This window comes from Curcuma longa, chromosome 1 (assembly GCF_044706935.1).
Source record: "Curcuma longa cultivar G26 ecotype Majalengka, Jawa Barat chromosome 1, ITB_CL_G26_1.1, whole genome shotgun sequence".
NCBI lineage: Eukaryota > Viridiplantae > Streptophyta > Magnoliopsida > Zingiberales > Zingiberaceae > Curcuma > Curcuma longa.
This window is the reverse complement of record NC_133861.1, coordinates 22937454-22958880: the sequence shown is the minus strand read 5'-3', so window position 1 is coordinate 22958880 and position 21427 is coordinate 22937454. Positions and strand designations below refer to the sequence as shown.

Sequence of the window (21427 nt, the reverse complement as noted above, 5' to 3'; positions counted from 1 at the left end):
TAGTTTTATAATTTTTAAATTAACAAAATTTAAATTATGAGTCGTGAAGTGTTTTCTTAAAGTCTAAAGGAATGTTGATAGCTAAAGAGGACAAATAAATACAATAATTTAAAATATTCAAAGAATTTATTCAATGGAAAATATTTTAACGATGGCTTATGAATTTTCCAAGTATAAATATATATAAAAAAGATTTCAATTTAATTTCAGAAAATTTTATTTAAATTCATTAAATTTTTATATGCAAATTCTTCAATCTCTCTTTATCGCTTGAATAAAGTCTAGGATTCAGCTGCGTGAACGAACTTGAGCAACAGATCACAAGCCCATCTGGCCATGGATCGGGGCGCGACCGCCGCCCCAACCTCTTTCTAAACCCCACAACCTCTCTCTTATCGGCAGCCACCGCCCTCCTCCGCTTCCTCCCGACCTCCGCCATTCCACCTTTCTGCTAGACGAGGAGAGAGCGAGAGTCGTCTTCTCGCCGCCCGCTATGGCCTCCGATTCCGCTGCCGATGCCGATGCCGATGCGGCTGAAGTCGAGAGGCTCTACGAGTTCGGGGAGCGTCTCAACGAGGCCAAAGACAAGACTCTGGTGCCCCTCTTTTGTCCGCTCCATTTATTCCGTTGTCCGTCCAAGAAGAAGTGTCATCTCTTCGCTAGGGTTTGCGTTCTTAGCTGAATCTCTGTTTGTCGTGCGTTTTCGCAGCATGAGGGTGACTATCAAGGTATCATAGCGGCAGTGAAGGGGCAGAGCGTGAAGGCGAAGCAGCTGGCCGCGCAGCTCATCCCGCGGTTTTTTAAGTTCTTCCCCAGCCTCGCTACCGATGCCATGACTGCGCAGTTTGATTTAATTGAAGAGGATGAACTCGGGGTTAGTTTCCATTCTTTTCTTTAGACTTTATTCTTGCATAGTGGCAGATGGAGTGTTTTTGATTTCTGTTAGTGATTAAATAGAGGTAATTGTGGGTACGGTTGCTTTTATGGTTACGTGCTTCATAATTGACTGGAAAAATACAATGAGTTCTCGTTTGTGGTTACTCTGCCACTTACTCATGTAGCGTGTACATAATCTCCACTTGAACGCACTAAACCAAAAGTGGAGAAAATGTCTATTTGTTGTTGGTAGTAAAATAATATTTTTCCCTTTGCGGTTCTCTGTGTATGGCTTGTGCTTCTTTGTATAGGATCAGTTATTAAACATACACAAAAGAAGCTTGTCTCTAATGTGATCATCCATCATGGACTTATCTTTTTTGTAATTCATAGTTAGGAGAAAGTAGCTATATGCATATCATGGATTCTATTCAAATTTGGTGTTATCATTGATGGCTGTGTACAGTGGCTCATTGTCTATATTTTTGCAATATTTGATTTTCATGTCTAGATTTTCAAAAATCATCTGCGTATTCTTTGTCCTATTGTAATAAGTTAATATTGTTATCCCTTGACAACTTACACACACACACACACAAACACAAAATTTTTTGTGAGCTCATGTTGTTTTCTTTGAATGATACAATGACACAGATATCCTATCTTATACTATTCTCATGGTTGCCATATTGAGAAATGGAACACATTTTTATTGATTCTCTACCTTTAACCAGCAATTGCAAAGCCTCTGTAGTTTCATCTTGTTTATTGTGGCATTTACTTTTTAAGTATTTTCTTCTTCATATGCTTACTACTGTGTATATTTTAACAGATCAGAATACAAGCTATTCGAGGTCTTCCTCTTTTGTGCAAAGATACCCCTGAATATGTATCTAAAATTGTCGATGTTCTTGGACAACTCTTAATATATGGTACATATTTGTATTTGCTCACCAATTTGTGGCATTCAATACCTAATATTCAATTTGGACAACTCTTAATGTTGTTTTTTTATTTTATAACTTCAGAGGAAAATGTGGAGCGTGATGCGGTGCAAAAAGCCTTGATGACCCTTCTAAGGCATGATGTAAAAGGTAAAGTCACAATGCTCAAATCAATGACAATTACTGTGTATAATCTCATCATGTTTCTAAAATTACTGACTGATTTCTAATACTATTCATTATTTCCCTTTTTCTCATTGCTTCATGTTAGTCCACGACTATGATATATATGTTCCTGTGTTCCCTGTGTTTATAAAGGGATAAACAATAAAATTTTATAACATTTCTCTTCAATTCAAATTTGCTTCACCTGTGATACAGATAGGTCCAATTATTTTCTCCTCACCTTAATATATTCAAATAGCCATTTTCTCTCAATTTCTAGGCCAACAATAGTTTACTAGAATAGGAAAGAAGCGGGGATGCACCCACACAGTGAATTTATAAATGTAGATAGATAATCTCCTCATTTTTCCAATACCATTCTTCTTGCCCTGATATAATTCAGTTTACAAAAATAAACAGAAAGCAGGGACGATCCTACCTTTCCCGCTGTGTCCTTGCCCCTCACCAAGATCTAGGCTTACACGAGGAGAGGGAGCTTATTAAGATAAGTTCTGGGTTTTGTAGGAAGCAGAGACATGTACAATTTTCTTTCACTTATTGTTGGGCCTTAGAAGATCCCAATGGTGTAGAAAGATCCATATTGCCGACCTCACTTAGTGGGATAAGGCATAGTTGTTGTATTGTTTGGCCTTAGAATTTAAAGTACATGATGGTTGCTGCAGCTTGAACCGTCAAAACACCGCCTGTGGACCTCATTCCAATCCAGTGCAATTGACAATCTGGTAACAGATTTGTTGAGCCCCCAATTATTCACATTCTTTCCCTCGTGTATTCAGATTGGTGGCTTTTCCAGCTGAAGGCTGTAAACAGGGACACAATACCAAGCATACCACTGCCCTCTTAGAAGCTACATTGGCAAAGTTAGAACCATCATAAGTGGCCAAGAGGCCTGACTATCTGGTTATAACTACGCTGTTGTTATGCCAATTTCAATTATATTTTAGTTTGTCCTCATATGCTTTCGTCAAGTTTGTAACTTCCACAGCCATATTTAAGAAACTCTTGATTTATTTTTTCATGTCGAGTTAGTCTTTTGAGCATATGGTATTTGAGTTGAGTTTCAGATTGATTTTGGAAGTGATGTAAAATTAGGTAAATCATGACCTAGAGGCTAAGTAATTAATGCAAATTTTAATGTGGTTTTTGAAATTCCATTCAATGTGATGTCTAAATGAAGAAATGAAGGTTCTATACCAAACCAAGTCCCAAATGATTTAACTGATCTGATATCAGGAATTAATGAATGAGAATATAGATCTGTTCATAACTTTTTCTGCAAGGTATTTTTTGGTTACTTAGTGCAAGATAGAAATGCTGCCAGTTAAGGCTAACATGAAGTTTCTGTGTGGCTTTACTGGCTGTCCTCCTTTTTTCTGCAATATGAATTTATTAAGAGCCTTTTGACAAGGAAATCTATTCTTCTTTGGTCCATTAATGTTTTTAATTATCTGATTGATGGTTCTGGGTTTTCAGCTTCTTTAACAGCTTTGTTTAAGCATATTGAGATAGGAGCAGAGAATGTTCGTGAGAAGGTTATTTGTTTTCTTAAGGACAAGGTAAACTTGTATTGACCTTTGGATCTTGCTTGTAAATATATGTTTTTTTTGTTAATTGTAAAGGTGCATTGCCAGGTGTTTCCTCTCAAAGCTGAACTTCTAAGGCCGCAAGGGGACATGGAAAGATATGTTACTGATTTGGTGAAAAAGGTTCATCTCTATTCCCTTTTTGGGGTTTCCCTGTGTCTTTTCTAGATTTTAACTACCAACTTTTACATGATATGATTTCTTATTATTTTTTCCAGAGCTTACAAGATGTAACTGGTGCTGAGTTTAAGTTATTTATGGATTTTCTGAGGAGTTTTAGCATTTTTGGTGATGGCGTGCCTCCAGAAAATATGCAAGAACTAATTGAGATTATTGAAGGACAGGCTGACCTAGATGCTCAATTCAATGTAAGTAGTAGACATCAAACGTGAAAATAGATTGTGCATGACAAGAATCAAAATAATTGTATATCATTGCTGTCAAGTTAGGCTCCTTTTCTTTTTCTAAATGAAATTGCAGTAGTTAAGTTCTTTTTTTTCCAAATGCATAGATATGTACAATAACAGAGTTTGTTTCTTTTCATGTGGTAATATGTCAGGCCTTGTACGAGCTAGGCTTGTCGTGAAGTTAGTTTCGCTCTCTGCACGTGAATTGAATAATGTCAGAGCAAAATATAAACTAAAGCTAACTAAAGCAACTAAATGCATACCTCAAAAGAAACTCCACTAGTGTTATGTACCCATTCCAGCCATATAATTTGGAGGTCAAAAACTATAGAGCATGGAATACAAAATGGATGTAAGAAGGAAGTGCATGATATAAACATCTTATAAAAGAATCCAACGAATAACAAATAATTAAAGTTATCATTCATATCCCATTAATCTATTAACATAAATTTTCTTAAAATTTACTCTTAGCCTGTTTCGTGTTTCCACTTTTACACTTTTACAATTATTTCCCTTTTAAATTTCTTAAGGAATCAAACACGTAGATATGCACATTATATAGGAGCAAACGATCCGCAATGTCCCTAATGAAGGATGCCTTGTATATATGGATGATTGACCTGCAATCCGTCTAGAACAAAGTGCATCCTAAACATAAACAAATATATATATATATAGGATGAATAATCTACAATCCACCTAGTAAAAATGTATCATATATACATGGGGTGAATGATCCTCAATTCATCCAATACAAAATACATCATATATAAATAAAACATAAGGGTGAATGACCCGGTATTCATCCAAGAAAGATGCATCGTATATCAATCCACTTGTAATGAAATACATCATATGTATGCACATATACATATATATAGAGGGTGAACGATCCACAATTCATCTGAAATACATCTCACAAGGATAGGGTGAATGACTTGCGATCCACCCAGTGAGTAATACATCTTCTGTAATATGGTTGAAGCCTAGGAACATGCAAAAGGACTCGAGAATCCTTGTTGAGTGCAGAGCTAATGCTCCGTAATTATGAGAATTATTAGATTTCTATTCTAGCACAAATAGTCATGCCCCTTATAAAGCGTTGAGCTGAAGCTCCATGATGTTTGAGTTGGCATTCATTTTCTAGTTAACTTAGTTTGATAATTCACACGACTTCTTCGGATGGTAGAGCAGTAGTTCTCCTCATACAATTTATCTATCATTTGGCTAGTTTAGCATAATTGATTATTTAATTCAATTTACTAAAATTCTCATGGTATTTCCAATTCCTTAAAGGGACTACCCTATGTAGTAGTCTAATTGATAAGTTTCGACAAAGAATAGGTTAATATAAAGGTAACAAGCAATTTAGGAGAAATTTATCAAGCAGCAAGGGTAGTAACAATTATACCTAATTTCTTTTTGCTAAACTAAAAATCATAGATAATCTATAGCCTCTATTTTATCATGCACAAAATAATTTTCATAGAGAATCAAGTAGGAAAAATCCACTTGATAGATCGAATTGGCTAAATTACTTCAGTTGAGGTTTTTCCTTCGATATATCCTAACGCAAAGCAACACGGGACACTGGCGTCCCAAGATTGCAGTGTTGTGGGATTGCTGCGACAATGACATTGGCGTGCAACAACGACAACAATCACAATGATGATGGTGACAACAGTGTGCAGCTGTGGCAATGACGGCGGTGTGTGGCGGTGGCAGCGATGGTGGCGGCAGCGACGATGATGACGGCGATGGCATGTGGTGGTGGTCGTGTCAACGGCAGTGTGTGCAACAGTGGCGTGAGGAAAAGGAGTTAGGGTTAGAAGGAGAATAGGAAGGCTTGGAAAGAAGAGAGTAGGATTCTGTTTATTATATTGTATTTTTGCAGAAAAGTTCAACTATTTTCTAAAATCGGAAGTAGGCCCTACTGAAACCTTCAATAATATAGCATAATATGCAGTCTCTTGTTCTATCAAACTTCTTATGATGTTTGCACGTAAATTAACATAGCTAAATAACTTAATGTTTTTTTCTTTATGTCTCATGTTGTGCCTTGTTCTTTATGCTTTTTTGACTGTATGATTTTTTTCCTTCTTCTATCATACCTGTACTGACAATTTGAAGATCAAGTAGGGGCTGAAAGACATGAACTTTTTGTTGATTCCTTAAATATCTTTTCTAATATTTCACATAGACTTAGTATTGGATATAGAAAACTTCACCTTAGTGCTTATATAATTCTCTTTTCAAAGGGGTTGTGGTGGGGGTGGGCAAGAGCCCAGACCACGTTTTCCCTATTTTTTTCTTCTCATGGGGCTAGGTTTTCTATTTTGGAGATTCCACTTTTAGGTTTTGATTGTAAAAATTATTGGTGCCCTGATTAGTTTTGATGTGATCAACCAAGTTAGGTTAGGTTTTGTGTTGTTCTAATCCCTCTGTTAAGTATGCAGGAACTTAGGTATGGAGGAAGTCGAGTGTAAGACCTAGCGGACGAGAAGGGTTGTGCGGGGAAGTGAGCCGACGGACTCGGTGCAATTCGAGGGACGCGGAAGCTACGGAAGAGTACACCGGTGGAGCGAGAAGGACGTGCGCGAAGTTCGAGGGACGAGAAGTCGGGAGGAAGCACGCTCGAGAGGCAAAAGGCCGGAGTCGGATTCGGATGAGCCTAACTCCGGTTGGCTAGAAATCACTCAACTGAAAATTCTACAAAAAGTCAACAAAAGTCAAATTGTTGGCTTTGACCGTTGACTTTGACTAGAGAAGAAGATTTGGACCTTTTTGACATGGCGGTTGAAAAAAAAGGAAAAAAAAAATATGATTTATCTTTTATTATATAAAAGATAAATACTTAATTTTTATTAAAGATAAATCTCTTTATCTTTTATTAAAGATAAAATTTATCTTTATTTAATCAACGGCTATGATTAAAGTCTATATCTGATCAACAGTTAGGATTGTATTAACGGATCAACAGCCAAGAGAAAACTCATCTACGATCAACGATCCAGATATATTCTCTTATGCTATAAATAAGCTTAGAAGTTAGAAGAAAACTTAACACTGAAATTGTATTCTCTTCTAGCTTCTGTCTTGTGCTTCAAAGTTCTATAAAAGGCTTTTTCGCCAGAAGGAGATTTTCATAGTCGAGCTTCAACCGCCTTGGCTTACAACCACCTAGGTTGTAACCAAGTACATCTATGTGTATTTGTCTTTTATCATTTGTTTAATTTAATTAATGTTTGTTTATTTAATTGATTGTTGCTAACTTCTATCCTTGTAAGGAAAAGCAAGAGATTCGTGTTTTATTTTCGGGGGCAATTCACCCCCCTCTTGCCGGTCCACCTCGATTCAACAAAAATAAATTAGAAACCTACATGATTTGAGTTTTATTCAAAGAATAGTTATGAAGATATTCAACTCTCTTACTATATTACAAAATATTGTAACAGTTTTAGGAATAAAACAACACAACCTAGTTTGACTTAACCTATTAGGTTTGACTCAATAGGACCCAGATTTGTTTTAAAGGTCATTTCAAAGTTATATATACAAACATGGAAAATCTTTAAAAATTGTGAAAATACAATACAAACTTTGATTCCAATTTAAGGAAATCCAAATGTGGAAACAATCTAACTCAACTGCATCCATCCAGATCTTTTCCCTAAAATTTGACACAATGAAGAACTAAATGAAAGAATGGTTGAAACAAAGAAATAAAATAGTTAAAACTCTATGCATATGGATTTATAAAACTTATAAGATCAGTAAAAACTAAAAATGAGAAAAATTGATGGTTTTGCAATGCTCCATCTAGATCTTTTGAGCATGGCCTCCTAAACATTTACTTGATGATTCTTCTAAAGTTCACATGTGTAGCTAGAGATGTCACAATCCTCCTAGGTGAGACAACTAAATCATTAACCTGTTAAACCTAAAATTTTTCAAGTTCAAGTTAATAGTAGCTCTTTCATTTAAGCTTATAAAAATTGCTCCATTATTCCACAACTTATAATGTGAGACTAAACTAGCGTGTTATAATCTCACTCATTTAAGACATAACATCCTTTGTCAGATCCAAAGTTCAACAGTAGCCCTAAATTCTTCCTAGTTGGTGGCATGTGAAGCCCAACTCCACAAATCCAGCACTTTTCAAATATACCACATCACAGCATATCATGTGGGAATTAACTAGGGTGCAACAGAACCTATAAGGCTCCAATAGAAACACATTTGGTTTGTCCATGATTAATTTACCAAAATACACCCCTCGTCTCCTTCGATTTATCGAGACACACCCCTTTTCCTTTTTTTTTTCACTAAAATCACTTTGGCCTAAACATGTTGATTTCATTACCAGCTTGCTTGGCATGGGGAAAATTTGCAGAGAGTGGTCAGCAGGCTGATTTGAAATCGACTACGACAATAATTTTTATTTGAAATCTTATTTGTGTGTTTATTTGTACTTGACAAATACATTTTGAGAATTGCTGCACTGTAGTGGTGCCTACTTGCATTCGTTTAAACAAGCAAATTTTTTAATCAACTTGCTTGGGGAAAATTGAACAGAATGGTCAACAAGATGTATTTAGAATCAACTTTTGACAACATTTTCACTTTGAACCTTATGTGCAAGTTCTTTTCCATCTAAAATTTGCATTCTGAGGATACTCACATCCTAATGATGCCTAAATAATCCACTTTTGTCCAAACAGGCTGATTTCAGGATCAATCTGCAAGCTGATTTCAGAATTAACTGGTAAGAGGGAAATTTCAAATGGAAGTGTATAATGAGAAAAATGGGCCAGGGCACATTTTGGGGGAAAAAATGGAAACATGGGGTGTTTTGAATAATCTGAAAACTAAGTGCATGTTCTGGTAGATTGCCTTTGATTTTTTGTGCATATGGCTGTTGTGCCACCACTTTGTGTGTGTGGCAATACTATTGTGGATGCATATGGCCCCATTCAAGACACCAACTTAATCAAAGCTCAATCTCTACTCATGGGCACGTTAGGATCAGTTCCTCTAGGTTGCTGCTTTGTCTTATCATTGTATATTTGGCTTCAGGGTTGTGTAAAACTGTATATTTGATATGCCAACCCAAACCTTCACTGAGATCTCTTTCAAACCCTTGGTCTCATTGATCACTTAGGGCTCATCCTTGGCGTGAATGGCATTGTGCCATTCACTGTTTCCTTTGTTGGCTACTTTTGATGAGTTTAGAAAGCTCATGTCTTGAGGTATGCCGAAGCACAAGCAGTTAGTAAAGAAAGTTGGGAAAGATTCATACCGACTGAAAGGAATGAACGTACACTTTGGCAAATTCTATTTTTCAGGCTAATGCTTTTACCAAATAAATTATTGTTGAGGAGTTTGCATTACCCAATGCTGCATCCCAAGACACATTTCTCATTTCATCCTTTATATGATCTTTAGTGTTTAGCTGATCTTTTTGCTATGCCAGCTGGCTTAAACACCATTGGAAACAGCAAAGTTGGATCTCATGTGCGTTCTATGACCACAAAGTTCTGTCCACAAAGAGAAGCTTCATATTGGCTTATTATTTTCCCCTCACTCTATCTCTGTCTTTTTCAATTTCTGTAGTTTGAATTTCGAGCATGTCAAAAAGAACATTGGATTATTTTTCTGTCCCTCGCTTTCTTCATAAAATTATAGAATTTACTTGTCATAATTATTTAATTTTACTTTTGGAGCTGACAACTTTGTTTATCCAGATAATTAGTTATGAAAGCTTACTGGAATCTCTGTTGCTTCAGGTTGAAGATGTTGATCATATTGATAGATTGATTTCTTGCATGTGTATGGCTCTTCCTTTTTTTGTGGTAAGTGGCAAGATTGCGTGTAAGTTTATCACAGTTGGCAATGAAGTGTTACATTTGACTGCTTTTATTGTATCAGAGAGGTGCCTCAAGCAGCAAGTTCCTCAATTATGTCAACAAACACATATTACCTTTATTTGATAAGGTAACCTTTGTATGCATGTCTACATTTTACTTATTCCTGTTGCTGTACAATCTTCTAATGGTAAATTTTGCATACCTTGCTTTTCTAGTCTAAATTGTTCATCAAATTTTCACCAAGGATGTTGTGTAATGTCTTAATCCAAACTGTCTTGATGTTTTTGTTTAGTCAAGTTATTGCAATTTTCTGGTAGCATAGTTAATTCTCTGTACCCGTTTAGATGAATTCATGATGGTCCGTGAACAAAATGGTGCCATTTGCTTTTTGTCTTTCAGGCTAACTCTCTCTATAAATTGCATACATCCTCGCATTGACCTCTAGTACTACAATTATCCATTCTTTGTGGCATGTTTTGATCTGTGTGATGGATGCTGATCTGATCTTCTCAGCTTCCTGAAGAGAGGAAATTAGATTTGCTCAAGAATCTTGCTGGAACTTCACCTCATGCAAGTGCTCAGGATTCACGTCAACTTCTTCCATCCATTGTAACACTATTAAAGGTACTGTGTCTTGCACCAACAGTTCCTCAAAAGCACATAGCATTATATCCCTTGCTCCCACCTTGCAGTCTTGATCATCACTTTTTCGATTATCCTGTTTTCTCAGTAGGGTGATATGGGATGTATTCACCCTTTCATGCCATATTTATTGCTGCAGTCACCCTTTCTTTATTTTTTCTTCTCGAAAGTTGTATTTGCTTTGCTTCTAAAGTAATTTCTTTGTGCTTTTTATATGAATATTTATTTATTTGACAGTTTTATTCATCTGTTACTAGTTTATTTCCTTTCCTATTTATCTAGGGAGTCCCTTTTTGATGGAGATTTGTTATTCATTCACTCTCTCTCCCTCTCTGCAGAAGTACATGCCTCTGAGAAAGACGGAAGAACCTAAATATAATTATCTTGAGTGTTTACTATACTCATTTCACCATTTAGCACATAAGGTTATCAACTAGATTTTTTGTTTCAGTCTACCTTCATATGTTTTTCTTTACTGTTAACAAATATTTTTATGTTGTCCGATATCTTGATTATGCAGACCCCAAACACTACCAATAGCCTTTGTGGGTACAAGATTGTTACCGGTCAGCCTTCAGACCGGCTGGGAGAGGACTTTTCAGAGAATTACAGAGATTTCGCTGAGAGGTGAGATAAGCTTACCATTTCCTTTCTTTTCTGAATCAGTTGACCTGGAAAATGATATCATACAGGAGTTATATTTTCATGCATATAAAAAATTGTTATAAATTTGGTAAACATGTTAATGCTTATGATAAAAATTTTAAAAATACAAAAATTTATATATTAATAAATATCAAAATATAAAATTACATTAAGATTTTATATTCAAATCAACTGCCTATTCGGACAATTAATTAAGGAAAAGGTTGGCATGAGGTCTGGCATCAGTGGATGCAATCCCAAACACAACACCGGCAGCTTCGTTGCTTATATTTTGGTTTGAAAGTATATTTAAAGTGTCAAAGTTGATTGACCAATCACTGATCCCCCAAAACTGGAGTTGCTAGGAAAGAAATCTTTATATATTTACATTGCTAAAACTCCATAAATGGGTGAGTATATTTCACCATCATCATCATGGGTTGTATCCCTACATTCACCTGAGTGCAAGGCTATATCAGCATATCCCCTTGCCCTCACCTCTGATTCTAAAATCATAGCATATGCTACTGTTCCTCTCAAACTGGAACAATGCATATTGCCGAGCACATTATCAGATGATTCTCTATTGTTTATCCCTTAAATCCCGTGACAACATAGAGATCATACATAGGTTTGTATCTTTTTATTTAGTGGTGGTAATTTGGAATTTTTTGCATTGCCATTGGGGAGTTCTATTAATCCCATGAAAACACACATCATTCATAGCGTTGAGTGGGTTGTTCAATCTAGCATTACATTTAATTCCTATATTTGATTTGTTGATGTGTTACAGGCATATTGTGATTCTAAAGCTTTGTGCAAATCATCCTTGGTGCCAAATGTTTCTCTCAGTGTGATTTCACTTACTAATTCAAAAACTCCTGTTGTATGATCATCCATCATCATCGTGTTTGGTGCACATTGAAACTACTTCCGCCTCCTTTGAGTTTGAGGGGTGTTAATCTCCTACCTGAGTCACATTGATTCATATCCAATTCTTTCCTTATTCGTGCTAAGATTCCTTCCTGATTCAACTTGTTACCATGCCATCTCAACATCTACCTCCCTTTACGTTTCCTTCCATTATTGTCATGTTGCCACCCTGATAAAATATTGGTTTTGTGTCATTGTTTCATAAGAAAGAATTGCTCCAATGTTAAATGTTTACATAAACAGTCTGGTTCTACTGGTTTTTTGTTTTTTATTTTTCTTAATTTTCATTCTATGCATCAAAATGGAGTGGATTGACCTTGTGTACTTTGTACTCCATTTGAGCTGACTGGTCCATACTGACAATTATCTTGGAATAAAATATATATTTTTAGGTAGTGAAATAGATTATGTCTATGCATTTCTTAGTTTGATATATAGAATAGCAATACATAAAAAGAATATTTGTTCTTGGGATTCATAGAAGGAATACTAATTTAGTGAGAAGAACAATTCAGTTAAAATTACTATTCCAGTTTCCTTTTGTAACCTAAGAATAACTATTCCATCAACATTCATCAGGAATATATTGCTATTCCTGCTTCCCAACATGTTAGGTTTCACATAAACATATCTAATAACAAAAAATAATACTCAATAACATTCTGAGTAAGCGCAAACCCTCCATTGACTGATTCCAAGCATAGTGAACTAGAATTTCCTTTAAAATGTTACCTCGAGCTCGATTGCTGGTGCAGCATGCTAATTCCAAGAAAATGTGGAACCTTGCAGCCATTATTATGGTGGAATTGATTTTGCCTAAAGCTTGTGCTTCTTAAAGTCATGCATTTGACATCTTACTGGCAACCTTCATGAAGCAGATTGAAATCCACGGAGGAATTTGTGAAGAATTCCATGAAGAAATTAAACCAAGCAATGAATAATCACAACAAAGCAATGTCTTCAGCAAAGACACAAGAGGCAAAGGCTAAGATAGTGAGTTTTTCCTCATCATTGGCAATTCAAAATAATTTTTCAGTGAGACTTAGGTTCACTTGAATCCACTGTATACTGTGCAGAAAACCGAGCAGCAACAAAGTACATCAGCATTACGCATCTGCAACAATATACTGGCAATGACCCAGGTTCGCTAGGAGGTTCATCATAAGAAGGTGTCGAACCGTTCTCAACTAAATATAATATTATAATCTTTTTCTTTCAGCCATTACACGCAAAAGCACCTTCATTTATCGGAGATGAAAAAATAAACCTATCATGGAAAGAATCAGTGAAACAATCATCAACTTCAACTGCTACAGGGTGCGTAAGAAGCTCTTCAACCTTCTCAGTGCTCTACTGTTTTTGTCTCCTCTTCCTTTCTAAAAACTACTTGATGCCCAGGGGTAAGAGGAATGCACCTGTCAATGGGTCAAATGCAAGCACTGGAACCGACAAAAAGGCACGTGGTGAGGGAATTGTGCAAAACCAGCTCGTCGACAGAGCATTGCAAGGTTTGTCCCAGGGTGGTGGTAGGAGAAATGGAAGAGCAGGAAGAAGTTGGGGAGGTCGAGGTGGAAGAGCAAGAGGTTTTCGTTAAGTTTCCTAGGAAATCAATCAATAGGATAGCTCCAGAAGGAAATGCCTCATCACGCTTTTTTTATCAAGATGGATACCAGGCAAAAACACTGATGTTTATTCCGCTGTTTGTATGGTTGTAGCAGGAGACAGCACACGCTTCACTAAACGATTTGAGACGAGTAAAAACGTGTTGTAACATTTGTTTATTCATCGTAGTTCTCTTTTATAGTGTGATTTGAAAACTTTCTGCTGTCATCTGTTTTGCTTTTGTATTCCTAGACCGCTATGTATACTATTGCCCATATTTTTGCTTTCAAAATGATGTAATTGTCCAAAACCAAGTTTACTTCGATTGACATTTTTTCAGTTGACCATCTGCATTTGTCATTGCCAAGCCAGAACACTCTTCTTACACAACTATTCATAAAGGTTCCATATCATTTCTATCAAGATGTATATATTTCTATCTGCAATTTTTTTTCAGATCCCTGGAAGAACCAAAAGTTGGGAGTTCTGATGCGATCGAATGCGGGGTGCTGAAACTGCAAGTTTGACTCAACAAATACAACAACTAAAGCTAGAGGCACAAGAGAGAACAGAGGAGGCAAGAGTTGCTGGCCTAAAGGCAGAAGCTCTCAAGAAACAATCCTAACACTTGCTTATCGACCAGAATCTATCAACTCTCCGAGGGCAAGAAATTGAGAGAGAGAGAGAGAGAGAGAGTAAGCAAGGAGTTGCTGAGGGGGAAATGCCTTTGCATTGTGTTGATTGGATATTTGGTGTGTGGAAATAATTAATCTTGTCTATGTTCTAACGAACAATCAAAGAATACGATGATCAAAAGTTGTTGAGCTGAAAGTAAGTCAAATGACACCATTTTAGTTTGCTCAGTTTTTTTCTAAAATGATCCTAGAACAGCATAAAAAATATATCTTCATCATGGAACTATAATTCATCTTAATTGGAAGTTAGTCCACCATAAGCAAGATTATTACAAGTAATATATTGTATAATTGCTATTTTATTAAAGGTGGTACAAATAATAATAGGCAAAAGAGTTGGTGAAAAAAAATACAAAGGATCTCACACAATTACCATCACTAGTGTGTGCGGGTTTAACCTTGCATGAGCGGTGGCTTTGGTTGTGGCGTTGACGGAGTTACAATTGTAGCTCTGAAGAGAAGCATCAAGGAGGGAAAGTAGGAAGTGTGCATTGAGGAAAAGGATGATAGAAGGATAACCGAAAAGAGAGATCGAAACATATCCTAGTTACTCTTACATACAGGAGTTTTATACCTTGAACTGTCGTTTTATTAATTTTAATCAGTTTTTAACTTGTCAAAAAACACATCAAGATTTTTTACTTTGAAGAAAAAAAAAAATCTTATTTTGATGAAAAATTATAGGCTAGCTCATTTGTGCAAGCGTGTCTCAATTTTATACTAATTTTAATGGTACAAGGTGCTAATGCCACTGAGTTTAATCTAAAAAAATTAAATTATTTTGATTAAAAATGTTAATTCTGTGCCAATTTTGATCGCACAGACTAATTTAAAGATTAACTTATGGTCTAATAATTAAATACTATAACCACTTAGCAATATTATTAGAATCAAGGCTCATTTTCAGAAGAAAATAATCTCTTCTTATACGTTTAACATCTGTGTATTTGAATGAATCTTTCTTCATATCCATAGGACTAACTCTAGGGGACCATTGAGAATTGATCCACCATCTATGCTCAATATTCTTTTGGAATGAAACTTGAACACTTGAATTATCAAAAAAAAATCCCAAAAATAAATGATATTTGATATTCTAATATGTTCTCAATATTAACTTAGAAAGAATGTTTTATTTTTAAAAGATGAATAGGATGTCTCTTTTTATTATTTTTTGATAATCTAACTATCTAATTTATAAGATTAATTTTAGAGGTAATCGATCTGATACTATAATTTTTATTACCATATAAATTAAAAAAATATAAATAAATCGTGACGGACTCAACATCATAAATTTAAACTCATCAAAAATAATATATCTTAAATAAAATTTAAATTTTTATTATCTAAAAAAAAGTCTATTTTATTTTTTATCATGGCATCGTGCCACAAGGACGATGCCCCTCTTTTTTTTTTTTCTAAAAATAAGAATGTCAAAGGCTTATTTTGGTAACTTGCCAAACTACTTATCTAAATAAAATACATTTGTGTATGAAAATGTAAATGGAAGGAGGACGCTTGCCCGGCTGTCATAGTTGGTCTGGCTCCGATGCCGACCAATAACGAAGCAGGTGAGAAAACGGGTGAAAATATTTTCCCCCTGTTTTATCTTTTAATTCCGTGTTGCCAGTGGACAGCTTTTTGACACGGCCGTTTGGCCTTCCTGCTTGGTCACCTACTCTTCTTCAACGCTACTGATGGCGAATTAGGGCGGAGAAGTGGAGGAGAAGAAGGTTGTCGGTCACTTGTTTGGGCTGTCTGCTGTTTCCGTCCTGCATCAACTGCGCTTGCTTTGCGTGGAGGCTGCTCGAATCCCGCGGAGTCACGAGGTGGTTATCTGTCCAATCGTCCGATCCCTTTCCTTGCGCAACGATACATTTCCGACTCCCCGGTGCAGGGTCGCCTCTGGAAGTGAAATAGAGAGGGATAGAGTCGCCTTGAGGATGGGAACCGAGGAAGCGAGTGTGGTCGGTGCGTTCTTTTTGCCACTTACCTGTTTGCTTTCGTATTTTATTTTAGTTTATTGGAGTTTTCATTGGTTTCGCTGCGTTCTCTGGATGGATTCCTTTGCGTTCGACCTTGCTGGTGTTGTTGATTTTGTGTGGGGGATAGGATATTTTTTTGATACAGTGTTCACGGTTGTTTCGATTTGTGCTTATTTTTTGAGATTCTCGTGGCTTCTCCTCTTCGTGCTTGTTCCAAGATTGTATTTTGTGGAGCTGATAGCGATCTAGATGGAACTATCGAGTATATGGCTGTTTGGCTTGTTTGCTGAAGTAAAACTTCGGCAAATGATTGACGGCATATGTTAAATGAAAATTTAAAAGAAAAAAAATTTAGAAGGATGGTGTGTTTTTGACTCCTGTTCCTATGGAAGTTGTTAGGAGACGAGATTTGAAGAGACTAGCTTGAAAAATATAACTGTTGTTTGGGATTGTGGGTGATGGTTCCGAGCTTCATAGTGGATCAAGAAGAAAGTCAAAACTTTGAGGTTTCATGTTAGAACCTTAAGGTTCAGAATAAGCAATTCAGGTTGGAGTTGGGAAATTTTTACATGTTCATAGGAGACTGAGAATGTGCCCAATGGGGTTGTACTCTGATACTCAACTTAGTCATACTCTCCGGGGAAAAAAAAACCTTAAGAAACTTCAATGTTCTTATCCAATCTCATTTCTGGTGGGAGGGAATTTATGTAGGCATGAAGATGGTTTGTGGCCAAACAAGTCCAATAATTTTCATCATTTTTTTCCATACAAGGCATCACTTTGATGTATGTTGAATCATTGAGACTTGACATCTTCTGTTTATTACTTGATTTATGTTTGCATGTGTTTAGGAAAACTCAGCCTCATAATATCCTAGTCAGGTCTTCATGGTTGGAGTCAGGTTTCCTGGTTAAAGTCAGACTTTCGAATTTTGAAATGGGGAGTTTTGAATAGGTGGTAAATCATCTTCACAGTTTGGTTCATTTTAAGTGTGTGTGAAGTTATACTTCGTCTTATTGGCCTAGGATGTTGGTCTTTCAGCATGGTTCATGTAGGCATGTATAGAATCGGAGCTTCATCTTAACATCTTAAGATGGTGCTCTTATTAGCATATCCCATTCAGGCTTGTGCGGGGCAGGAATTTTATCTTACCAATCTAGGATATTGCTCCTCTCAAATATGGTCCATGTTAGGGTCACACGAAGTTAGAACTTCTTATCATCCTATGCCATTGCTCTTCCCAACACAGTACGTGTTGGACTCATGTGGAGTCAAAATTCTTTATTACCAGCCTAGTATGTTTCTCTTCCCAGGAGGGTCCAGGTTGTGTTCATGTGGTGTTAGAACTCCATTGTATCAACCTTTTACATTGCTCTTCCTAGAGTAGTTCGTGTTGGGTTTGAGAAGGGTTGGACCTTTATCCTATTGGCTTAGGATATTGCTTTTCCTATCATCTTTCATGTTTTTGGCTCTTGCAGAGTCTAACTTTGTCTAACCAACTTAGGATGTTTTTTTTCTCAATTTGGTCTATGTTGGGCGGGCCTAGTGGCAAAATTCTAACAATCGAGGATGTTTCTCTTCTTAACTTAGCCCATGTTGAACTCACATAGAGCTGAACTCTTACTGATCTAGGATGTTGCTCTTCTTTGTCAGGCTTTAGCCTCATAAGGAAAGGCCATCTTCCGACTTAATCCTCATAAGAACAAGAGCTCAATTCTCAAAAGATACTAGGATCACTTAGAATGCTTTGATCATTCCATCCCCATTTATCCACATATTTGTAGACCACTATTGGGACTTACAGAGGCTTTTTAACCTACATGAATGCACAGATGGTTTGTTTGGATTTAAAGACATATTCAACTGCAATCATGGCAAGGAAATCTTATGGCAATAAAATATTTGAAAACTTGCATTGCTTGATCTCAATTGTTTCTTGGATATGCCCTTTCCAAAGAAGGCCCTTTCTCTTGTGCCAATGATGAAGTGCAGATGGCTGTTGTTTTGGATCTCTAAAGTTGATCACTTAGGGTCAAAGTTGGAAATTTAGGTTTGAGTCTAACTTCTGGGTTTACAGAACAGAATGACATCAAGGATGGCTGCAACAGTGCCACACTTCAACACTCAAGTTGGTTGTAATATTCAAATAAGTGAACTTAAAAGCTTGAATGTGCTTATTCAACGCATGAGGGTGAAGGGTTTATATAGGTGCAATTTGTAGATTGTTCTGCTTTTCTTCCATGCAAAAATTACTAAGATTTTGAATTGTCACATGGTTAATCATCTGACATGTGGCATCTCTTTGTTAACACGTTATATCATGCTTCAGTATTTCGGGAAAAACAGTCTTGTAATATCCTTGTCTGTTTTATTGAAAATTTTCTAATTGGAATATCCTGGTCTGAGTCAGTGTTTTTCAGTTGGAATTCTTTATTGAAAATGCTGACACAGGTTGTAAACAATTTCCCATCAATATCCCATTTCTATTTAAATAGTTTACAATGCCGGTCTTATTTAAAAATCATGCTTGTGTAGTGGTTTGTTTGCTGTTGGATAGCTGCATTCATTCTCTGCATATTTCTCCATATGTTTTCTCACTTGCTGTTTAAGTAGAGGGAAAGTTTTTTTCTGCTAAAGAGTCGCAAAGAATTAATTGTATTGTATTTTTGGCTTGATAATCACGCTTCTAAATAAAAAAGATTTGTGAAAAAGGGCATCTAAGTAATATCTTCTTAGACAATATAAATGCATTTTGGTGTCATTGAGTACTAATTCTCCCAGAAATCAAAGCCTCTAACACATGTATTCTATATTCTGAGTCCTTGCGGCTAGTCATAGTTATTCTAGAGCAGATCTTGAAGATGTATTTTCAATGCACATTCATGGAAAGCACATCGCTCAAGTTTCAATTCAAAGCTTAGACCTTGTTCATTTTACTTGTTCTTTTACAGTTCCAAGAAATTTCAGATTGCTGGAGGAGCTTGAGAGGGGGGAGAAGGGGATCGGTGATGGTACTGTCAGCTACGGAATGGACGATGCAGATGATACTTTCATGCGTTCTTGGACAGGGACTATCATTGGTCCTCCTAATGTATGCTTCTGATATTAAAGTTTAGTATACACATCTGAAAAATCAGTCTTCCTATGTTCTATATTTGTCACATATATATAACATTCGTTGAATTTTTTCCCCTTTCTAATTCTCTTGTAGAGCGTTCATGATGGCCGGATATATCAGTTGAAACTGTTCTGTGACATGGACTATCCTGACAAACCACCGATGGTTCGGTTTCAGACACCGATAAATATGGCATGCGTAAACCAGGAAACTGGATTGGTACACTCATTTATTTACACTAGTAAGCAGAAAATTATAAAACCTCTTATCATTACCACTATTATCTGTCCATCCAGGTTGAACCAAGCTTATTTACAATGCTTACAAACTGGCAGAGGAAATTCACCATGGAAGACATTTTAGTGAGCTTGAAGAAAGAGATGTCAGCTCCCTACAACCGGAAGCTTCACCAGCCTACTACCCAAGGTATAGTCATCAATAATTGCACTATTATAACTTCCTTCCCATTGTGGCATAAAGATTCATAACGACAATGCTTTAGGCAATGACGATCGAAGGACAGAACAGAAGGACATAGTACTAAGATGTGCCATCCTTTGAGGAGGGCGGCATGTGAGTATCTGTTATCATGGAAGATGATGTTATCTGCTGAGGAAGAACAAGAACAGCGAGAGAAGTAATAAAATTTTCATGTCATCTTTGTCGATACATTTGTTCATACAGAGCTTGTCTTGCGATCTGTATCCAAACTAGTGCGTTTCAGTTTCTGCTGGTTTAGATGTGCCATTTCATCTTAAATTTTAACTGATGTTGTGAATTATAATTCCAAAGAAGAGCGTTATTGAGAACTGGTACATAATTCAAATGCTTAGCTTAATTTTCATTCAGGCTTTTAGCTGATTAAGATGAATGAGACTACATGATGGATCAATTATTAATCCCAGATGCTTAACAGCATTAGCCACTTGCAACAAAAGATTTAGACATTTTTAATGTGTTCTTTTTGTAATACATTGTATTTCATCCTGTTAATTTAATGTATTCAGTAATAATAATTTTACTTCTCCTAATATTGTGGTCATAGATGGTAGAATATTCATGTCCAATGTTTTTATTTAGTTTTTTTGTTTTATATTTTATTTTTTCAGACTTACTACACAAGTCGTGCCTGTGTCTAGACTTCATATCGTGGCCAATGAATCATTCGTGACCAAAGTCCTTGATAAGTGGCCGAATATTTTTTTCAAACCATCCGAGTTCAAATTTAGTCAACATATATATATATATATATATACAGAAATGATGCATTGCAGGAAAAGATAGCAGGAAACAGAGCATGATACACATGACATTCCACGTGTATCATGTCACGTGGAGTTTTTAATTCCTTTCCATCTATGCACGCTCTTCGTTTTCGAGTAGTGATACCTTTTCCGCCTCTGCGCCAAATCCTTTTCCCCCTCCCCGAAACCTTTTCCCTCCTTCCCGAAACCCTACCTTCCCCTCCTCCCCGAAACCTCTTCCCCCGCCGCATCCTTCGCATCCCACTGTCGCCGTCGAAACCCTTATCCTTCTCCAACGCGACTGTCGCCGCATCACTGTCGTTCGTTGCCGATCACAAGAGGAGACCGTACAAGAGTTCCTGTTCCGGCCGATTGGAGTTAGTCGGGGGGCCACGTCCAGTGCCCAACCAGAACCGTCCCTTCCCTCCTCCCCTTAACCTCTAGTTCTAGCTCTACCCATCCCAGCCTCTGGTTATGGACGGATCCCTTCTAGGCTCCGCTCCCCACCCTGGATTCGCCAGTTCATTCAATCTGTCTGCGAACCAATAGCAGTATCCTTACGCCCCTTCCATGGCTCACAAGCCACCACCGCCCTCGGGTGCTTACCCGCCTCCACCCCCGCCGCCGCAACCGCAACCGCAACCGCAACCTTCTATGTACTACCCTTCTTCACAGTACCCTCCCCAATATAACC

General features: G+C 36.8%; 2 protein-coding genes across 4 annotated transcripts; both read left to right on the top strand.

Annotated features, from left to right (window-relative positions):
* Window positions 1–337: 337 nt before the first annotated feature.
* Window positions 338–13887, top strand: LOC141836276 (apoptosis inhibitor 5-like protein API5). 2 transcript variants are annotated; one of them, XM_074723725.1, is made up of 16 exons: window positions 338–595; window positions 710–874; window positions 1709–1808; window positions 1905–1970; window positions 3480–3562; window positions 3638–3712; window positions 3808–3957; window positions 9786–9851; window positions 9928–9993; window positions 10380–10490; window positions 10847–10933; window positions 11029–11135; window positions 12965–13079; window positions 13163–13228; window positions 13306–13403; window positions 13485–13887. In XM_074723725.1, the coding sequence occupies exons 1-16, from the start codon at window positions 494–496 to the stop codon at window positions 13678–13680; spliced, it is 1653 nt and encodes a 550-aa protein (XP_074579826.1). In that variant the 5' UTR covers window positions 338–493; the 3' UTR covers window positions 13681–13887. The 2 variants fall into 2 exon arrangements, with proteins under 2 accessions (XP_074579826.1, XP_074579833.1); XM_074723732.1 differs by having other exon boundaries at window positions 578–629.
* Window positions 13888–16090: 2203 nt separating this feature from the next.
* LOC141837860 (ubiquitin-conjugating enzyme E2 variant 1D-like) lies at window positions 16091–20298 on the top strand. 2 transcript variants are annotated; one of them, XM_074725232.1, is made up of 6 exons: window positions 16091–16215; window positions 16284–16357; window positions 19323–19462; window positions 19583–19708; window positions 19786–19915; window positions 19992–20298. In XM_074725232.1, the coding sequence occupies exons 2-6, from the start codon at window positions 16330–16332 to the stop codon at window positions 20048–20050; spliced, it is 483 nt and encodes a 160-aa protein (XP_074581333.1). In that variant the 5' UTR covers window positions 16091–16215; window positions 16284–16329; the 3' UTR covers window positions 20051–20298. The 2 variants fall into 2 exon arrangements, with proteins under 2 accessions (XP_074581333.1, XP_074581339.1); XM_074725238.1 differs by having other exon boundaries at window positions 16099–16357.
* The last annotated feature ends 1129 nt before the right edge of the window (window positions 20299–21427 follow it).